The 16,793-nt window shown below is 37.2% G+C and overlaps 1 protein-coding gene across 1 annotated transcript; it reads left to right on the top strand.

The window, feature by feature from the left end:
• The first annotated feature begins 587 nt into the window (after nucleotides 1-587).
• Nucleotides 588-16,450, top strand: nbn (nibrin). The gene is made up of 16 exons (XM_067448757.1): nucleotides 588-726; nucleotides 1,560-1,681; nucleotides 4,576-4,703; nucleotides 4,990-5,149; nucleotides 5,280-5,383; nucleotides 5,512-5,629; nucleotides 6,907-7,097; nucleotides 7,452-7,549; nucleotides 7,822-7,960; nucleotides 9,149-9,475; nucleotides 12,209-12,848; nucleotides 12,940-13,002; nucleotides 13,167-13,328; nucleotides 13,424-13,537; nucleotides 14,659-14,708; nucleotides 16,209-16,450. The coding sequence occupies exons 1-16, from the start codon at nucleotides 696-698 to the stop codon at nucleotides 16,237-16,239; spliced, it is 2,478 nt and encodes an 825-aa protein (XP_067304858.1). The 5' UTR covers nucleotides 588-695; the 3' UTR covers nucleotides 16,240-16,450.
• Nucleotides 16,451-16,793: the final 343 nt, after the last annotated feature.

Here is a 16,793-nt window from a genome sequence, read left to right as displayed (position 1 = left end):
GGTAACTAGAACAGAGCTGGCAAACCGGATGCCCAAACACTACTGACTTCGTGATTGGTAGATAGGTGGAGGGTGGAGCTTCAGGCCAAAACACAACATGTCAACATCAACAAGTTGAGGGCTGCAACAACAACTTTTAAATGACAATATCCTGGCCAAACTGTTGTCAGTGATGATATTATTTCAACTTAACATAATTTCTTAATGTCTAGTGACACATCAGGGCCATTTTATGATTAATTGAAATGCATTTCTTGCTTACAGTTCCTTAAATGTATGTTGTAATGCATGCTCACGTTTCTCTGATATCAGTTAATGGTAAACTTAGTTTTATTTAATCATGCAGCCCTATTTATTTATTTTGACGTTACATTTGATTCTAGTTAATTATTAAATTCACAAACTCCTGTTTGGTGAACCCTGGGCTGAACGATAGGTTCACGACACGTATGGTGCAATTACGTCATGACGTTAAGAATCACTGTTCTTTGAAACGAACTGTTCGAAAGAACCGATTCTCAGAAATGAATTAGACTTTCCATCGCTTGTACTGTGGGACTTTTATTTTGAAACGGAAATGTATTACGTCGCACATGAAGATGTAAATGTGGCGCGCCAGTTCACACAGTTCAGTTTTACAGCTACAGTATAAGATTATAGAAGTATTGATTCGTTAGAAAGCGACAAGTTTTGAAATGTGGAAACTGCAACCAACCGAAGCTGGAGGTAACGTTTTGTGTGCAAAATTAGTCGATTTTTCGGTGTTTTAGTGTACTACGACTGTAACGTTACAATCCAGACCAACTGCAAATCATTCACGCACTAAAAATGGCCATGTACCTTACTATTGCTGTTTACATAACATGTCTTCCTATTCATGGGACTTCTACAATCTTATTTACAGTCACGGATAGACATAAAGAGAGTGCACAATCAGTGTAAAAATTGTATTAATGTCAAGACTTTCATTATGCTAACATCTAATTAACTAATTTAATTTTTACCAGTTAGGGGCTGTGTATATCCCACTAAAACAAACTACATGACTTAAAATGTATGAAATATTTATTTTATGTTAATATCAATCAGTTACTTATTATAAAAGTGGAACTGGGTTTTGTCAGTCACAAATGTCACCACTGAAATGTTTACATTTTTTGTGATTAGGCATGATTTATATTAGACAGTCTTAATAATACATCAATAAAAGTATTTTATGTACCAGATATGGTATGTTTTACATAATCAATTTTTTATGGAGCTTTGACACACACATCATCTTTGTGACTGTCATGTAAAAACGTTAACATGAAATCAAGACAGTCCGCTTTTATTAATGGAAAATTCAGCAACACGTTTAGACCCTTCAAAAGTAAATAGTGGTTACAAATGTGATTAAAATATTCTTTTATTATTATTATTATTATTATTATTATTATTTACAGATTATTATACATTATTATTTACATTTAACAAGATAAATTCCCCATGTTTCCACTAATTATTGTCTGGATAGCTTGGGATGCCTCGATTCACTTTATTCCTTTGTGTTACTGAAGGGAAATGTATCATTCTGCTCCCGGGTCAGGAGTATGTGGTCGGCCGTAAGAATTGTGAGATTCTGCTGTCAAATGATCAGTCCATCAGCCGTGTGCATGCCAACATCACTGTCACTGAGCAGGTCAGTAACTCTGTGTACTATGTTGGCTAAAAAAAGGGCAGTGGAACTTATTTCAAAGAAATCAAATTTTGAATTACTTCTTACTGTTATTTTGCTAATTACACTCTGTACAGCAGAACAGTAATCATATGTGTCATTATTTACCTTAGTCATTCTACTTATTATGAATTCAGTTAGTCATTCTTGCTGTGACAGTCCGTAACTTTTTGGACTCTAGTGGTTAATAAACAGAACTGCATGCATCTTGCTGAAGAACATTGCAGCCGGAGCTACTTTATGTCTATGGCAGATCACGCAGGGACTGTGATCCTCCGCAGCGGTACCTACCAGTCTGGCCTGAAATATTCCCAATATAAATACTTATTATAAGTGTACCATAATGATTCAGGGTAAGACAAAAACACGGTTTGGTAAAGGGATTCATGTTGTACATTATCATTATCAGCACAAAAAAAGTTACGGACAGCAGCTTTAAATGCAGGATAAAATAAATTATATTTTTATATGTTTTAGGTGAAAAAAAAGTTACGAGAATTTGACTGAGAGATATAGATTTTTATTGCTAAATACATTTTTTAAATTGCTTAATGCATTTTAAAATAGTCATGTTGAAATTTGATTTAAAAAAATTCTGCTTTAATAGATCATTTGTCAATAAAGAGATGTTGAAGCTCATTATGCTTCTGTACTTCCTCCTACTGTCCTTCTTATACAGTACCAGAATCACAATGAGAGATGTTTCTGGAGTTTTGTGAGCACTTCCTTTGTGGTCGATTATGTGCCATCGATGCGCACTTTTTCCGAGCCCACACTGGAGCGAGCTCTGCAGCAGATTATTCCCGACAGTCAAAGCGGCGTTACGTCACGAAAGTGCAGACTCGTAGGAAGACTGCGACTGTTTAGGGTGCCATTTGAGACAGGGCTTTAAGGGTTAGTTTACCTAAAAAAGGAAGATTAAACCATGATTTACTCACCCTCAAGTAATCAAGTAGGTGTATATCTTCTTTCAGACGAACACAATTGGACTTATAGTAAAAAATGCCCTGGCTCTTCCAAAGCTGTATAATGGCAGTGAATGGTGATTTCTTTCTGTGTCTGTTTTTGAAATCTAAAAAGTGCATCTGTCCGACAAAATTAATCAGCACGGCTCCGGGGGGGGTTAATAAAGTTTGGATTTGTGTGATAAAAATATCCATATTTTCACAAATAATATACACTGTTTAAATGAAAATGTAAGTTTATGAAATATTACTTGTTTTTAACAAATAGAACATTACAGAGTGAGAAAATACAAAATATATACAAAATATTGGCTCTGTCTTTTTATATAATGTTTATTTAACCAGGAAAATTAATTGTAACAGGGACATAAGTTTACATTTGATTGATATATAAAAAATGTGTTGTGTAAATATCTTAGGTTTCTTAATCAGATTGTCTCAAAGGCAACACCGTGGAAAGTCTTTCAGAGAAATCAAATTTGAATTACTACTTACTGTTTTTTTATTTTTTTATTTTGCTAATTATACAGCAGAACAGTGATCATACCTTTGGTCATTCTTTTTATATTAATTTAGTTAGTTATTCTTGCTGTGAAGCCCTAATTTAAATTCAGGATACAATACATTATATTTTTATATGTTTTGGAGGGAGGAAAGTTTTGAGACTTTGACTGAGAGTATCACAATATTGAGTGCATTATAGCAATACAATCTGTAAAAAAAAAAAAAAATTACTGAAAAAATTACGAAATTTCACATGTATATGTTAATTTAGTGCTTTGATAGCTCACTTGTCATCTTTTAAACAATGGTAGGCTATAGGGTATTACCACAGTATTGAATTACATTACAAAAACATGTAGAAAAGATAAGCAAACGTTAGTGCTGTCTAATAACCAGATGATGTCTAATAACATAATATAATATAACCAGAATAACTTTTTTTAAACTAACAAAAATAGCCTTTTCCTCTGAAAATTTAAATACAATAATAAATCTCAATAAAAGTGTAAAAAGCAAACAAATGTTTTGAACTGATTAAAGTTCAAACTACACAACTATGAATAATTATAACAAAGAAAAATCAATAATACATTTTCAACCAATCTCTAGATATCATTTCTGGGCTTGCATGTTTTAGTCCGGATTAAAATGTAAAAAAAAATGTGTAGGCCAACATCTGAAAATAATTATTAATAAATATTATAAATATTAAAGGGATAGTTCACCCAATAATAAAAATGACCCCATGGTTTACTCACCCTCAAGCCATCCTAGGTGTATATGACTCTCTTCTGTGGTTGCTAGGGTACTCGGGGTGGTTTTTACTTTTTTACAACACTTGTAACGATACCTTAAAAGTAGTCAGAGCTATAAAATTAATATATGGATATTTACAAGTAAACATGTCTGCCGTTTTCACATGTGATTGTCATACTTTACTTTTCCACTATACATACTGAAGAGACTTGTGAATGTATCACACGTGGTTACTTTCAGCTAATGAAAGGAAAATACTGCAAATTTCGTGTGTTATTTTTAATTTTTTTGATGGATTGGGATATTCTACAATCTCAACAGCCTGCCTCAAAGTGTCTTTTAATTGATGCACAAATAAAAAAATGTATTAAAAAAGATGAACACTGGGTGCCTAAATTCTGATTGGGTGGGCAAGTCAAAACTAGTTTCAGCCCTGGACTTGATAGTTACGTCTATGTATCATGTTTAACTTGAGATGGTATTGCATTCTGTAAATGTGTGCTTGCAGGTGTCATGCCCTAGAGGGCCCCGTTTCCCTTAAAGCTGTATTTTAGATGGAATAGTTGACAGTTGTTCTGAGGTAAACCTATCTGTGTCTGACAGTGTGCTTTCTTGTTTTTACATTGTTTGCAGGCGATCACTCTAAATGACAGTTCTAAATATGGCACTTTTATCAATGGAGAGAAGCTTGAGAGTGGCTCCACAAAGACCCTGCAGACAGGAGACAAAATCACTTTTGGAGTCTTCCAGAGCAAGTTCAGGTTTGTATGTCTACGCATTCCTTGGTGTATGTGAGAATGCTTCAGAAGTGGCTGATAGTCGTGAGGGAATCGATGAGTCTAAAATAAAACCTTTCTGAAGTCTATGACGTTACTTCTATGTACTACAAATGGAGAATCTCTGAATGTACTAGTAAAAATGGTCTGTACTGGTACTGGAGTACTGGTCAAATTTTTTGTCCTTGTTACTATAATAAATGACTATTGATTGATCAGACTTGTGTGTAGGTCTTATGGAAGTTGAATTTGAGAGTTTGTTTCCCCTCAGTTTGGAGAAAGAGTGTGTTGTGGTGTGTTCCTCGTGTGTCGATAACGAAGGGAAAGCATCCCTCTCTCAAGATGTGCGCTCTATTGGAGGGCGACTTGTCAACTCCTGGACACTTGACTGCACGCATCTCGTCATGCCCACTGTAAAGGTCACCATTAAGGTAAGGAGACCATTAACCTCCTAAGCATTTTATTTGATCCTTAAGGGTTTATTCAGTTCCCTGATTAATGGCTAATTTACCTTCAAGGTACACTTAAAAATCCACTGAATCGATGTCTCTCTCTTGGCAGACGATCTGTGCGTTGCTATGCTGTCGGCCTATAGTAAAACCTGAATTCTTCAGTGCATTTAGCAAGGCTGTGCAGCAGAAACTGCCACTGCCTGAAGCGAAGAGGTACAGAATGTTTCATTTCTCTCTCGCTCACAGTTGCTTGTTTTATTTCATTTAAATAGCTGAAAACTAAAAGCAATATTTTGTTTAGACATTATCGATCAGATGTTGCTGTGTTTTGTGTTGATCAGATTTAGGCCTCAGATTGATGAACCCAGCCTGGCTAAAGAAGATGTGGATCTGAATGCACGACCTGAGAGAAAGAGCCTCTTCAAGGGGAAAACTTTTCTGTTTTTGAACTCCAAACAGGCAAGAGGGATTGTTTAACTACTGCTAATTATATAAATTATACCCTTACTGTAACTTTTGCAACTGTTAAAATTATATTATTATGACTGTTACACTACCGAATGGTTGTTTTGGGGGGAAAGAAATTAACTCCCTGATCCCTGACTACTGAACTAGGCAGCTGATTGAGATCTTTTCCCACCCGCAGCTGTGGTTCATTAAGTATTTCCACTACCAGACCCTAAGGCATCTTAATTTGTGTTGACTTATGCGGAAAAAAAACCCCCTTAATTTCTACTTTATTTCTCTGTTGTACTGTAACGTTGGAAAATATCAGTTACAAGCACTCTGACCTTTCTTACCAATTTCATGTATTCTTTATCTTTGATCTTTCCCCCCAGAAATTCAAGCTAGACATGCGTTCATTAGGCTGTTATATACAGTGAAAAAGTTGTATCATGTCACAGGAATTTCTCCCTGCTGTTCTGAATTAATCAGGAGCTGTAAAACAGTGCTGATTAGCTCAGAGTAAGAGCAGACTATGTGAAGCCGAACAGCTGGTACATTCTCTGTAACCAGCAGGTTCGTCTGTGAGTGAATACCTGCTGATAAAACTGCAGCAGTGCATTGGGGTCACATGGTCATTTTTCTCGTTTGTGGTTTTGTGGGAGAAGTTTGTAACCTCTGGAGAACCAGAAAGAAAGTTTTTCCAAAAATTCTAATTTAGTTTTTTAGTGTTTGGAACATTGTTATAGTATTATTTACATAATAATAATAATAATAATAATAATAATATTCATTTTCAGTTTTCATTTAAATTTGGTTATGTGCTTTTATAATTTTTTTGTGTTTTATTTTTATATTTCTATATAGTTTACATTTATTTTTATTTCAGTTTTAGTTTGACTAATTTGATCAAATCAAGTTAAATTTTATTTCAGAAAAGTTGCCACGGCAATTTTTTATTCTGATTTTTTATATTCTTGTTTAAGTTTTCTTGAATCTAATAATTATAGTTTATTTTAGTTCAGCTATATTTAAATTAACAAAACAAATCAAATTCTAGAATGATTTTTACTAAAGTAAAATGTTAACGTTTTTACTGTATAAATGTTTAAAGTATATAAAAGTCCAAAAGGCTCATCCTATTCTTTTTAATAAACAACAGGCAGTTTAACAGTAGTTTAATTTGCAGTTAAATTTTTTTCTCTTGCAGTACATAGCTGTAATTAGGAAAAAACCATTTAGAAAATCCTTTGATGTTGATGAAAACACTGATGTTTTGTGTGTGTTTTCAGATGAAGCGTTTGAGTCTGGCAGTGAGTTGTGGAGGTGGTGTGTGCCAGCTTTTGGACGAGGGCTCTCTGCCCATTTCACTCTTGGAGACCAGCAGCACTTGTGTGGTTGACATGATATCTGGGAACTCCCAGGCTGTGATCCCTCTGAACTCCAAGAAATGGGTGGATTCTGTGGCCCAGATTCTGCACAGGTGTGTGTGTATTTTTGTAGTCTATGCTGTCTGTTAATAGGTCAGGCATGTCTGTAGTAATTATTCGGTATATTGAGTAATATAATAAGGCTGTTCCACCTATTATGTTTCAAAAAAATGTTTTTGTTTGTTGACTGAGTCCATTTTGTATGTGTATGTTTGTGCCAGAACACACATTCCTGCTCCAATAATGACATTTATTGTTACATATAAAATGAATTATGTTTGGTATAAATGTACACGCATACAATGTTGCATACATTATGGGAAAATACAGTAAATGTTTTACTTTACTGATTTATGCAGTTCTACTCAGCTCTAAAGTCTTTGTTTTGCTTTGTCTTTTTCACACAGAAAGGGCTTGCGTTTTATCACCGAATCCGAGATCGGATTGGCTGCCATTCATGTCAATAACCAAACATACTGCAATCCTTGTTCTTCTATTCATTCTGGTGGGTTCACATACACTTAAACACAAATCTGGTGTAGGACTGTTTTAGAACATTACTCATTCTTAGTAGTGTTTTTTTTCCCAGTATGTTAACGATGATGACTGAATAATAATGAATATAATGATAATTGATTGTACTTGTTTTTTTTAATTGTGTGCATAATGGTCCTTTTATGGCAGTGCATTTGAGAAGTGGACTTCCTGCTGACCAAAAGGATTGGCTTTACGCACAAACCTACACATCAATAACAATTTCTCAACATTTCTTCACAGAATCCGTGACCGTGAAGCCAGTCATTGCTGCTGCAACACTTTCTCAGAACACTGCCGTGGATGAGACGGCGCTTGCGGCTCCTTCCCAGAATATCACAGCCTATGTGGTCAACACTGAGTTCTCTCAAGGCCAGAGCAGGTAAAATCTGTGCTCTGATTCATACAGAATACTTGTGTCATGTGGTGGACATCTTCAAGGATAGAAATAAAAAGCTAATTGAATTGTCAAGTGTAAGCCATCGCTAAGTCATAGGCTGTGTGTAGCATGCGTAGCATACGACGTACCCTGATGTGCACCTCTCCAAAAATGTAACAACACGTGAATTCTATGTGGACTGCAAGCGCTGTGAACTGTCTGCCAGAACCCCTCCCTCAGGGGTATCATGCTCCCTCTGCATGTGTAAATGCATGTCAGCGCCGACAACGACGCAGAAGTATAAATTAAAATTGGCGCATAGCCCACATTGTAGAGGATACGAGACAGGTCCGACACAGAAGTATAAATCAGCCTTTTACACTTAATTATCCAATAGCAGCCTTCAAATACATGAGCAGACGTTGTGTTGAAAGGCTGTGAATTTCAGTTTATCCTTCATTCTTGTCTTGCCGGTAAATGATAGTACAGTCAAATATTTTTTCCATTCAAATATGATGCATATTTAATCATGAATAACAAAACGTATTTTTGTATATAAATATACATGAAGCTATTTTAAATGAGTTTGGTTCAATTTAACCATAAGAAATTACATTTTATTATGATTGTTATTTGATGTGCACAACACGAGTGTAAATATCAGCATTAAGTCTGTCGGGTAAAAAAAGAGCTTATTAATGCAAACAGTTTTATTCTAACTGTTACTGCTGGTTGGAGGTTTCCTTAAATATTTAGTTTATTCATTAAGTTATGTTTCAATGGTGTAAAGTTTAATGGTGCAATGCGGAAATTTTTAGTAGTGTGCAAGTTATAACCTGGTGTTAAATTAAGTCATTATCAGGCTGGTGTAACTGGCCCCTGAACCTACCCTTAAATTATACCTTATAATTTGAAATAGGCTTATTTTTACTGATCTATAATTGACCAGACTTTTTTTATTTTTAAAAAATGAACTAGACTTCTTTTACCAATGATGTAACTTCACTTTAAAAATGATAATTATTGGATTTATTTAATATTATTATTTAAATATTTTTTATAAACCCATTAATTCACAGTCTGGAGACCAGGGTTTGAAAACCACTGGTTTACAGCAATACTTGCAAATAATGATAAGAAGTAGTGTTAATATAAAAGTCTTATGAAGTTAGTCGATGTTCATATTTTCAGAATGGTTACAAGTGGGATCAGTGCTGTTGGTGAGACTCCTGAGAAGACACGTCCCGCACAGAAGGCAACCAATAAATCCTCATCCCTCGACCCGGAACCTTCCACTTCCCGCATCGTCAGTGAGACGGTGAGGTCATCTGAGAGCTTCAGCGTGGTTGAGCCTGAGCGGAGGATGAAGAAAGGGTCCGCTCCTTCAGGCAGGGGGCAAGCTGAATTTGAAGGTTCTGTGAAATTGACAGCTCCTCCCAATGGCAGCACCACACTAAAACAGTCCCCCCAGAAACAGACAGCCCTCACAAACTTCTTCCAGCCGGCTGGCAAGAAAAGGCAAGTCTGATGCCACAGCACATCACTAGGCCCTGTTTACACCTGGTGTTAAGATGCGTTTTGTTTGATTGGATCACAAGTAGACAAGGGAGACACATACCTGTTTACACTTGGTCTTCCAACCACTTCTGTCCTGATTTCTGAAGGAGAGGGTCTATGGGCTGGTAAATGTATGTTTTTTTATATCTTTCAAGCAAATAGGCAACACAAACTCGCACAATTTACATGTGAATGTACTTGGAGAACACAGAAAAACATGTGGAGAGCTTTCGTTTTCGGCTTTCGTTTCTGCTCTGACAGCCGCAAGATCACGCCGAACAAGTGTGTGTTAGAAATCAGGAATGGTGAGAGAACATTGTGCTTGGTACGTTTTCGGTCTCCAGCCGACAAAGTTTAAATCCCGCCTGGCTAGCGTGCTTCCCATAATATTTCTATGTTAGGTCAGTAGTCTTTTGCGGCTGCAAATGCATTAGACCACATGAGCGTTTCGTCTACGAAAGCAATCCGGTCAAATGCGTTTTCAACTACCTCTGGGAGTGGTTGAAAGTGGATAAGCTCAAAACATTTTAGACCCTGTCTACACCTGTATTTAGCATCGCCCTTGTGATCCGATCGACCAAAACGCATCTTAATACCAGGTGTAAACAGGGCCTAAGGCAACATTTACACTGAAAACCTTAAAGGGATAGTTCACCCAAAAATGAACATTTTCATCATTTACTCACCCTCAAGTTTTTCCAAACCTGTATGAGTGTCTTTGTTCTGCTGAACACAAAAAATATATATATTTTAAAGAATGTTTGTAACAAAGCAGAGAGAACAACCATTCACACTACCATAGTATTTTTTTTCCTACTGTGGTAGTTGGTTGTTGGTTGTTCTCTCTTCTTTGTTACAAACATTCTTCCAAATATCTTTTTTGTGTTCAGCAGAACAGAGAAACTCATGCAGGTTTGGAACAGCTTGAGGGTGAGTAAATGATGACAGAATTTTCATTTTTGGGACAACTATCCCTTTAATGCTCATTTCTGATTTTTTGCTCAGATCTGATTTTTTTGTGTTTTGTTTGGCTATTCACATTCTCTTTTAAATGTGGCTAATATCAGACTGACCCGCATACCCCAAAAAAACAAAAACAAAGACAGCATGCAGGAACTGCTATACGGAAGTAAACACAGAGGGTAATAAAGTCCGCGTTTACACATTCATTTATAATGTTATGTGCTGCTGAACACAACTTTTTTCTGTGCAGCTTTTAGAGCTCTCACCTTAAAGGGTTATTTCACCCAAAAATGAAATTGATGTCATTAATGACTCACCCTAATGTCGTTCCACACCCGTAAGACCTCCGTTCATCTTTGGAACACAGTTTAAGATATTTTATATTTTAGTCCCAGAGCATATGCAGTCAATGCCCACTATACTGTCCATGTCCAGAAAGGGAATAAAAACATCATCAAAGTAGTCCATATGTGGCATCAGTTGGTTGATTAGAATCTCTTTTGAAGCATCGAAAATACATTTTGGTACAAAAATAACAAAAACTATGATTTTATTCAGCATTGTCTTCTCTTCCGCATTCCTCCAAAAAGATTCAAACGGTATGAATCGATCAATGATTCGGGTTGCCAATGTCACGTGATTTCAGCAGTTTGGCGGTTTGACACGATCCGAACTGCTGAAATCACGTGACATTGGCAACCCGAATCAAGTGAACTCACCACTGACCCTAAACTTTAGGTAGTATAGGTTATGTGAAGCAAACACATATGAAGTTAAAGGTCCCGTTCTTCACGTGTTTTCGAAGCTTTGATTATGTTTACAGTGTGCAATATAACATGAGTTCATGTTTTGCGTAAAAAAAAACTGTATTTTTCACACAATTTACTTATCTGTACAGCACTGTTTTCTCTGTCCTAAAAACGGCCTGATGATTTCCTTGTTCTATGAAGTCCCTCCTTCAGAAACACGTAACGAGTTTTGATTGGGCCAGTGCTTCCCGTGTTGTGATTGGACAGCAGCTTAGCGCACTTTGCCCAGAAAGGTCCCGCCTCTTACCATAACGGGGAGATGCAAGCGCTGAATGCGCGCTCTTCTCCACGTGGGAGAGCAACAAGACCACGCCCCCTATTTTGCGTGTACTTGTGGGCGGAGGGTTAGTCAACAAACGGTTCTAGTGACGTCATCAATGCGAGGAAGTGCAGGGGTGTAGTCCAAACCGGCCGTTCGCTGTAGGCTTTGAAAGGGAACCTCTGTTAAATAAAATATCTCGCTTGGCATTGAACTTTGAGCTTTATAATTTTACAGGTATTATTTATGCTCTAACAGCAACATATCACACTAACTAAAGTTTGAAAGATGGAATCGCGAAGAACAGGACCTTTAATGCAGTTGCTTGCCTAGAATAAGTGATGGTCATACTTTGTAGTGGGATTTAATTTATTTATTTGGTTTCTTTTTTAATTTTACCTTTTACCTTTTACCTTTGTGCTTTATCAATATGTAAAGTAAAGAGACAAGTGACAAAATGATGTATGTAGTTGAATAAGTATGATTAGAAGTCACAAGGCCTTAAAAACAACCCGCTAATGTGTCTCAACTGACCACTTATAATTAGATCACCCAGAATGGACATGAATACCAGGTGTACAGGGTCATGTGACAGCATTTTCGGTTGAAATGTTGCAAGATGTAAAGAACCATTTTATGAATATGTTTTGTTCATTGTTGCAGACCTCTTGAGGACAATACCAATTCTGGCCAGACCAAAATCATCAGAAAAGACAGTGAAGATAAAAAAGACGAGATCCAGCAAAACTCCTCTACCAGTAGATCATACAAAAACTTGCATACTGCCCAAAACCAACATAACTCACTGTCAACATCTGAGTTTAGTGCCAGTTTGGGTCAGGCTTGTGCGTCCAGTCAAAGCTCTGGAAGCAAAAAGAGGAAGGAACCAGAGCATGACGTCCCATCAGGCCCGGAAGAACCTGCAGCAGTTGATGATTTAGAAATGTCACTTGAAGAGCTTGAATCCATAATGTCAGATGAGATGGATCAGCCTCCTTGTGCTACAGCTAATAAAAAACAACGTCTTGAGTCAGGACTGAATAGCACAATCAATAACCCACAATTATCCAATCAGCAAGAGGGCACTGAGTCCAAAAGCAAAACGAATCAGCAAAGCAGTGCCAACAACATTCAGAATGTGCAAGTGGACAGAACAGGCCCAGCTGCAACAAATCAGGGCTCTGAGAGGCAGTCAAAGAAGTCAACCAATCAAATGGCAAATATTGAAGCACGTAGGTCGGCAAACAAGGGGAAAAGACCAGAACTTGAAGAGGTCAAAGAGGAGGAAGTGTCTTTTGTTGTGGTACAACGACAGCTATCATTAGTTTCATATAAATATATTTTCTGTTTTTATCGGCAGGACAGCTAGTCCCATGTTTTTGTTTTTGTTTTAGAATTCAAAGGATCAAAATGGCATTTCCCAGCACAGTGAGGCTGTAGCCAAACAGGAAATGCAGGTGAGAGGTTTTAATACAGATTTTAGTCATGAGTCAGTTTGACCTGCGCTACCTAATAATATCTGCTCAGGGTTTCATAAAGGTCACAGTGACTATGTTCACCCTGTTTTCCCTCAGAGTGCCTTGTAACATGTTTGTGTAATAAAATCTCTGTTGTTCTGAAGGCCTCGACCTCCAAATCTGCATCTGAGAATGACCTAGAGCTGCCTAGGAGGCTCCTACAGGTTCAGTTTAAATCCCTGACCGTGAGCATCTCTTCCAGATCAAGACCTGGCCCGCTACAGTCCCATGACCCCAATGACAAAAATGTCAAAAGGTTCCGCAAGGTTTGTGCACGCTTCTGTAATGTTATGGCAAAGCATCATTGTCTGTTGATCTGTGTAAATGACATTTTGAATGGCTTCTGTGTGTTTATGTGAAGACGAATGTCCCTGGATTCAGTGGACTGCCCAACATTATCGGAGGCTCGGATCTGGTGGCTCACAATCGCAGCAAGAACTCTGAACTGGAGGAATGGCTTAGACAGGCAACAGAGGTGAGAGACCACAGGAACAAGGAACCATGGGAAATTGAGGTTATAGAGGAAATGTTATTGGCTGATATTTATATATATATATATATATATATATATATATATATATATATATATATAATATCGATCTAGAAAATCACAACTTTTCATTTTCTTTTGGTCTTAGTATATGATGTAACTATACACATCACAACATGTTAATAAATAAATGTTGCCATTATTTTGTCCCTTATTGAGCAGTAGGCAATATGGAGCCATTTACCTTAAGTATTTGTGGTAAGCTAGGCTAGCGGTGGTGCGTCAAGTGTTATGGCACGCAGATGAGAATATGTATGACCAGTGATGCACGGGTCAATGTATAAACAACCCGCGCCTGGCCGAAGTTTCAACTAAACCGCTTCTTTCAAACGACGTGACCAACTGTGACCCGAATATCATTAAAAATATTTTTGGGTGACTCGTAACCTCATTTTTGATAAACCCGGGCATCACTGGTATGGAGTTATCTAACTATGGGGGATATGGTGCATAAGCTCAAGTCTCAAAAAGGCGGCGTTTGTTTAAGGACCCTGGAACCCGAGTTGAACATCAACACTGATAGCAGTAACTTTTTTTTCTGAAAACTTAATGCAACAATAGAGCTTTCGTCCATCCACACAATTGTGCAGATGTGAAACAGACTTACCCTGTTGATTTGCATCCTTACTTTGGAGCACAAACAACATTAGAAGATGTAAATGGTCATAAGTAAAAGTGCATTTTGTTTTTAAGCTTTTGATTGATTGTGTATTTTGTCAAATTTTAATTAGTATACGTTGGTTAATTTATGCAGTGAATGACAGTAAACAGCGGTCACTAAACCACGAGTTGACAAGTTCTTGGGCAATTCACTTGAAAAACTATCAGTGACTAAAAACTCAATGCAGGATGGTTGATGATTTGTTGTTAAATTTGTTAGTTTAATTTTCACATTTGAATGGCATTTCTAGCTCCTAAATAAAACAAGCTGTCTGAAAAAGAGGAAGGACTACCTCAAAATATGTTAGATTGAGTGACTTAATCTAATTGAAATACCTTAACCTCACTAGTGTTTGCCAACACCTGACATATATTTTCTCTTTTAGGAGGAAAAACAGAATGAACGGGAGGAGATTTTGGGAGATGATTTGTTCAGGTATGCAGTCTATGTGCTTGTGCAGACAGTAGGGCATAAAAAATGGATGAGGGGAGGGGCATAGATCAAACACACAGAATCCAGGGAGTGACGTCAAGAGGGACGTCAGCACTTTTAGTGCTCTTTTGAACCCTAAATGATATTGTTTGATCCCTGTAAATTTCTCACCCTAGTCCAGACAATTGCCACCTGCCTAAACTAACACTACATTCAATAAGACACTGACCTCTGACCCCAGATATCAAGGCTCACAACGAGACAATAACCTTTGTGATGGCACACTATGGGCTTAGCCTGGAGTGGACTGGTTGAGACTGGTTTAAGCGGTGGGATATTCTTACACACTGAGGCTGGTCGAGCAGAATAAAGTCAGACAGGCGCTCAGATATTTTCCAGTGGACTTCTACAGCTTTAACATGCTAGTCCTCTGACTTTGAAAAGCTTCACTCAACCGCAGCAAGTTTCTTTCTTAGAGTCACAGACACTTTTTATTAACTGCATTCATGAACTCATCAACTGTGTGTTCTGGCTGCTGATGAGCTACTGGGCTTGATCCACCAGTGTCACGGCATCACGCATGAGTTCTTGATGGGGGTGTTTTCTCTTTTTAGCAGATCCTTAATTTTCTCAGAGCACGCTTGGAAAGTATGACGTCAATGATTCCCCAACTGCTTTTAATTCATTTTTCACAGTTGAGGTCACGCTGCGCTGTGAAGACCCATGGATATTTCTAACAAGCTCCTGCTGATTAAACACTAAGTGATCAGGACAGAAAAATACAGTGATTAATAAAGTTAGTGGTCAGTGTCTTGAGATCATTTCTTTAGTAGATTCACGTATACCAAGGTTATGCATGATGTATAAAAAGAGCATGTGGAACTTGTTGAATGGACTTTTGATCACAATATTTGGAATAGACTTCCTACAACTGAAACGTCAGGGTATACTTAATTTTCTGCGTTCCGCTCCGTGCTCAAGTAATCTCCTTTGGCCAAGCCTTTAGACTCGCATCTTCTCAGAGAAAGAAGGGTTAGGCCTCGTCAGACACAGAATTGTTGCCTGGAGACTGAACCTGGCTAACGGGACTTTCAAGTAGTGCCATTTCTCTTGCCAAAGCAGAAAAACCATCAAATATACACACAGTCACGGTTGTGTGGTTGTGTCCAACACAATTGTTTGATCTCTGAATCTGCTCAGCCAGTCATGCATGGGGTGGGAACATCACACAAAAACAGCACCTCTGCTTTTCTAACATCCTCTCTAGCTCAGGCTAATGAAGTGTCCCAGACATGTTTTATGGAAGGGGATGTCTGGTTTGCTGACTTTGAAATAATGCCTGATTTTTACAGCATACCTGTTTAAATCAATTTGCTCAGTTATTCTATCATTTAGACATTGGTTACTAATTGTCACCATAGGGCAGGAATGTTAAAAGCCTTTGTGGGACTTTATAAGTTACTTTCTTGTGTTGAATGTTTTGTTTTTCTCTTTTTCTCTCAGGTACAACCCTAAACCTGCAAAGAAAAGGTAGTTCATAATGTTGTAAATATCTGATAAGATTGCAAAGCAAAACGCGTTTCCATTTTTTTTTAAAGAGATTTATTTGTCCATAATAAAAAATACTGTGTACAAAACTTGTATGTAATAAAAGTTAAAGTTTTACAAAATTGAGCAGTTGTATGTAACCTCCTTATGAAGCAGCTTCAACCATTCTGCACTGAATTAAAGGACTCTTTCTTACAGCTCGGATTTGTCTCATGCTTTTGGTTCCTTCAAGTGTACATTTGTCTTTTAATGATATCTGCTGCCTAAACTGTCACTCCACACAAAGATTCCCTCAGCAATCTAAACTTGCAGTATGAATGGCTGAGGTGAAAACTTAATGCTTCAGAAGTTATTTATTATTATTTCAAAGCAATATAACATTTATTTGGCACTATAGAGAAGTATGAAGTAAAACATTTCACTAGTCACAGCTGTGAATAGTGAAAACTTGTTGCAAATCAATAAAACATCTCACATTGCATTAATCTGAATTCTCTGATCAGAACATACTTATTTACCTATTTTACTTACAAAATTCCT

Source organism: Pseudorasbora parva, chromosome 7, assembly GCF_024679245.1.
Source record: "Pseudorasbora parva isolate DD20220531a chromosome 7, ASM2467924v1, whole genome shotgun sequence".
Classification (NCBI taxonomy): domain Eukaryota; kingdom Metazoa; phylum Chordata; class Actinopteri; order Cypriniformes; family Gobionidae; genus Pseudorasbora; species Pseudorasbora parva.
The sequence above is the reverse complement of the archived record's forward strand: the minus strand, read 5'-3'. Positions and strand labels throughout refer to the sequence as shown.

What these genes read in the sequence shown, in the direction of transcription:
- nbn (XM_067448757.1), top strand. Translation starts at nt 696, where the DNA reads ATGTGGAAACTGCAACCAACCGAAGCTGGAG. An exon ending in TTGTTCTTCTATTCATTCTG is followed by an intron (nt 7,550 to 7,821) that starts GTGGGTTCACAT and finishes ATTTCTTCACAG; the next exon opens with AATCCGTGACCGTGAAGCCA. An exon ending in CAGCCGGCTGGCAAGAAAAG is followed by an intron (nt 9,476 to 12,208) that starts GCAAGTCTGATG and finishes TCATTGTTGCAG; the next exon opens with ACCTCTTGAGGACAATACCA.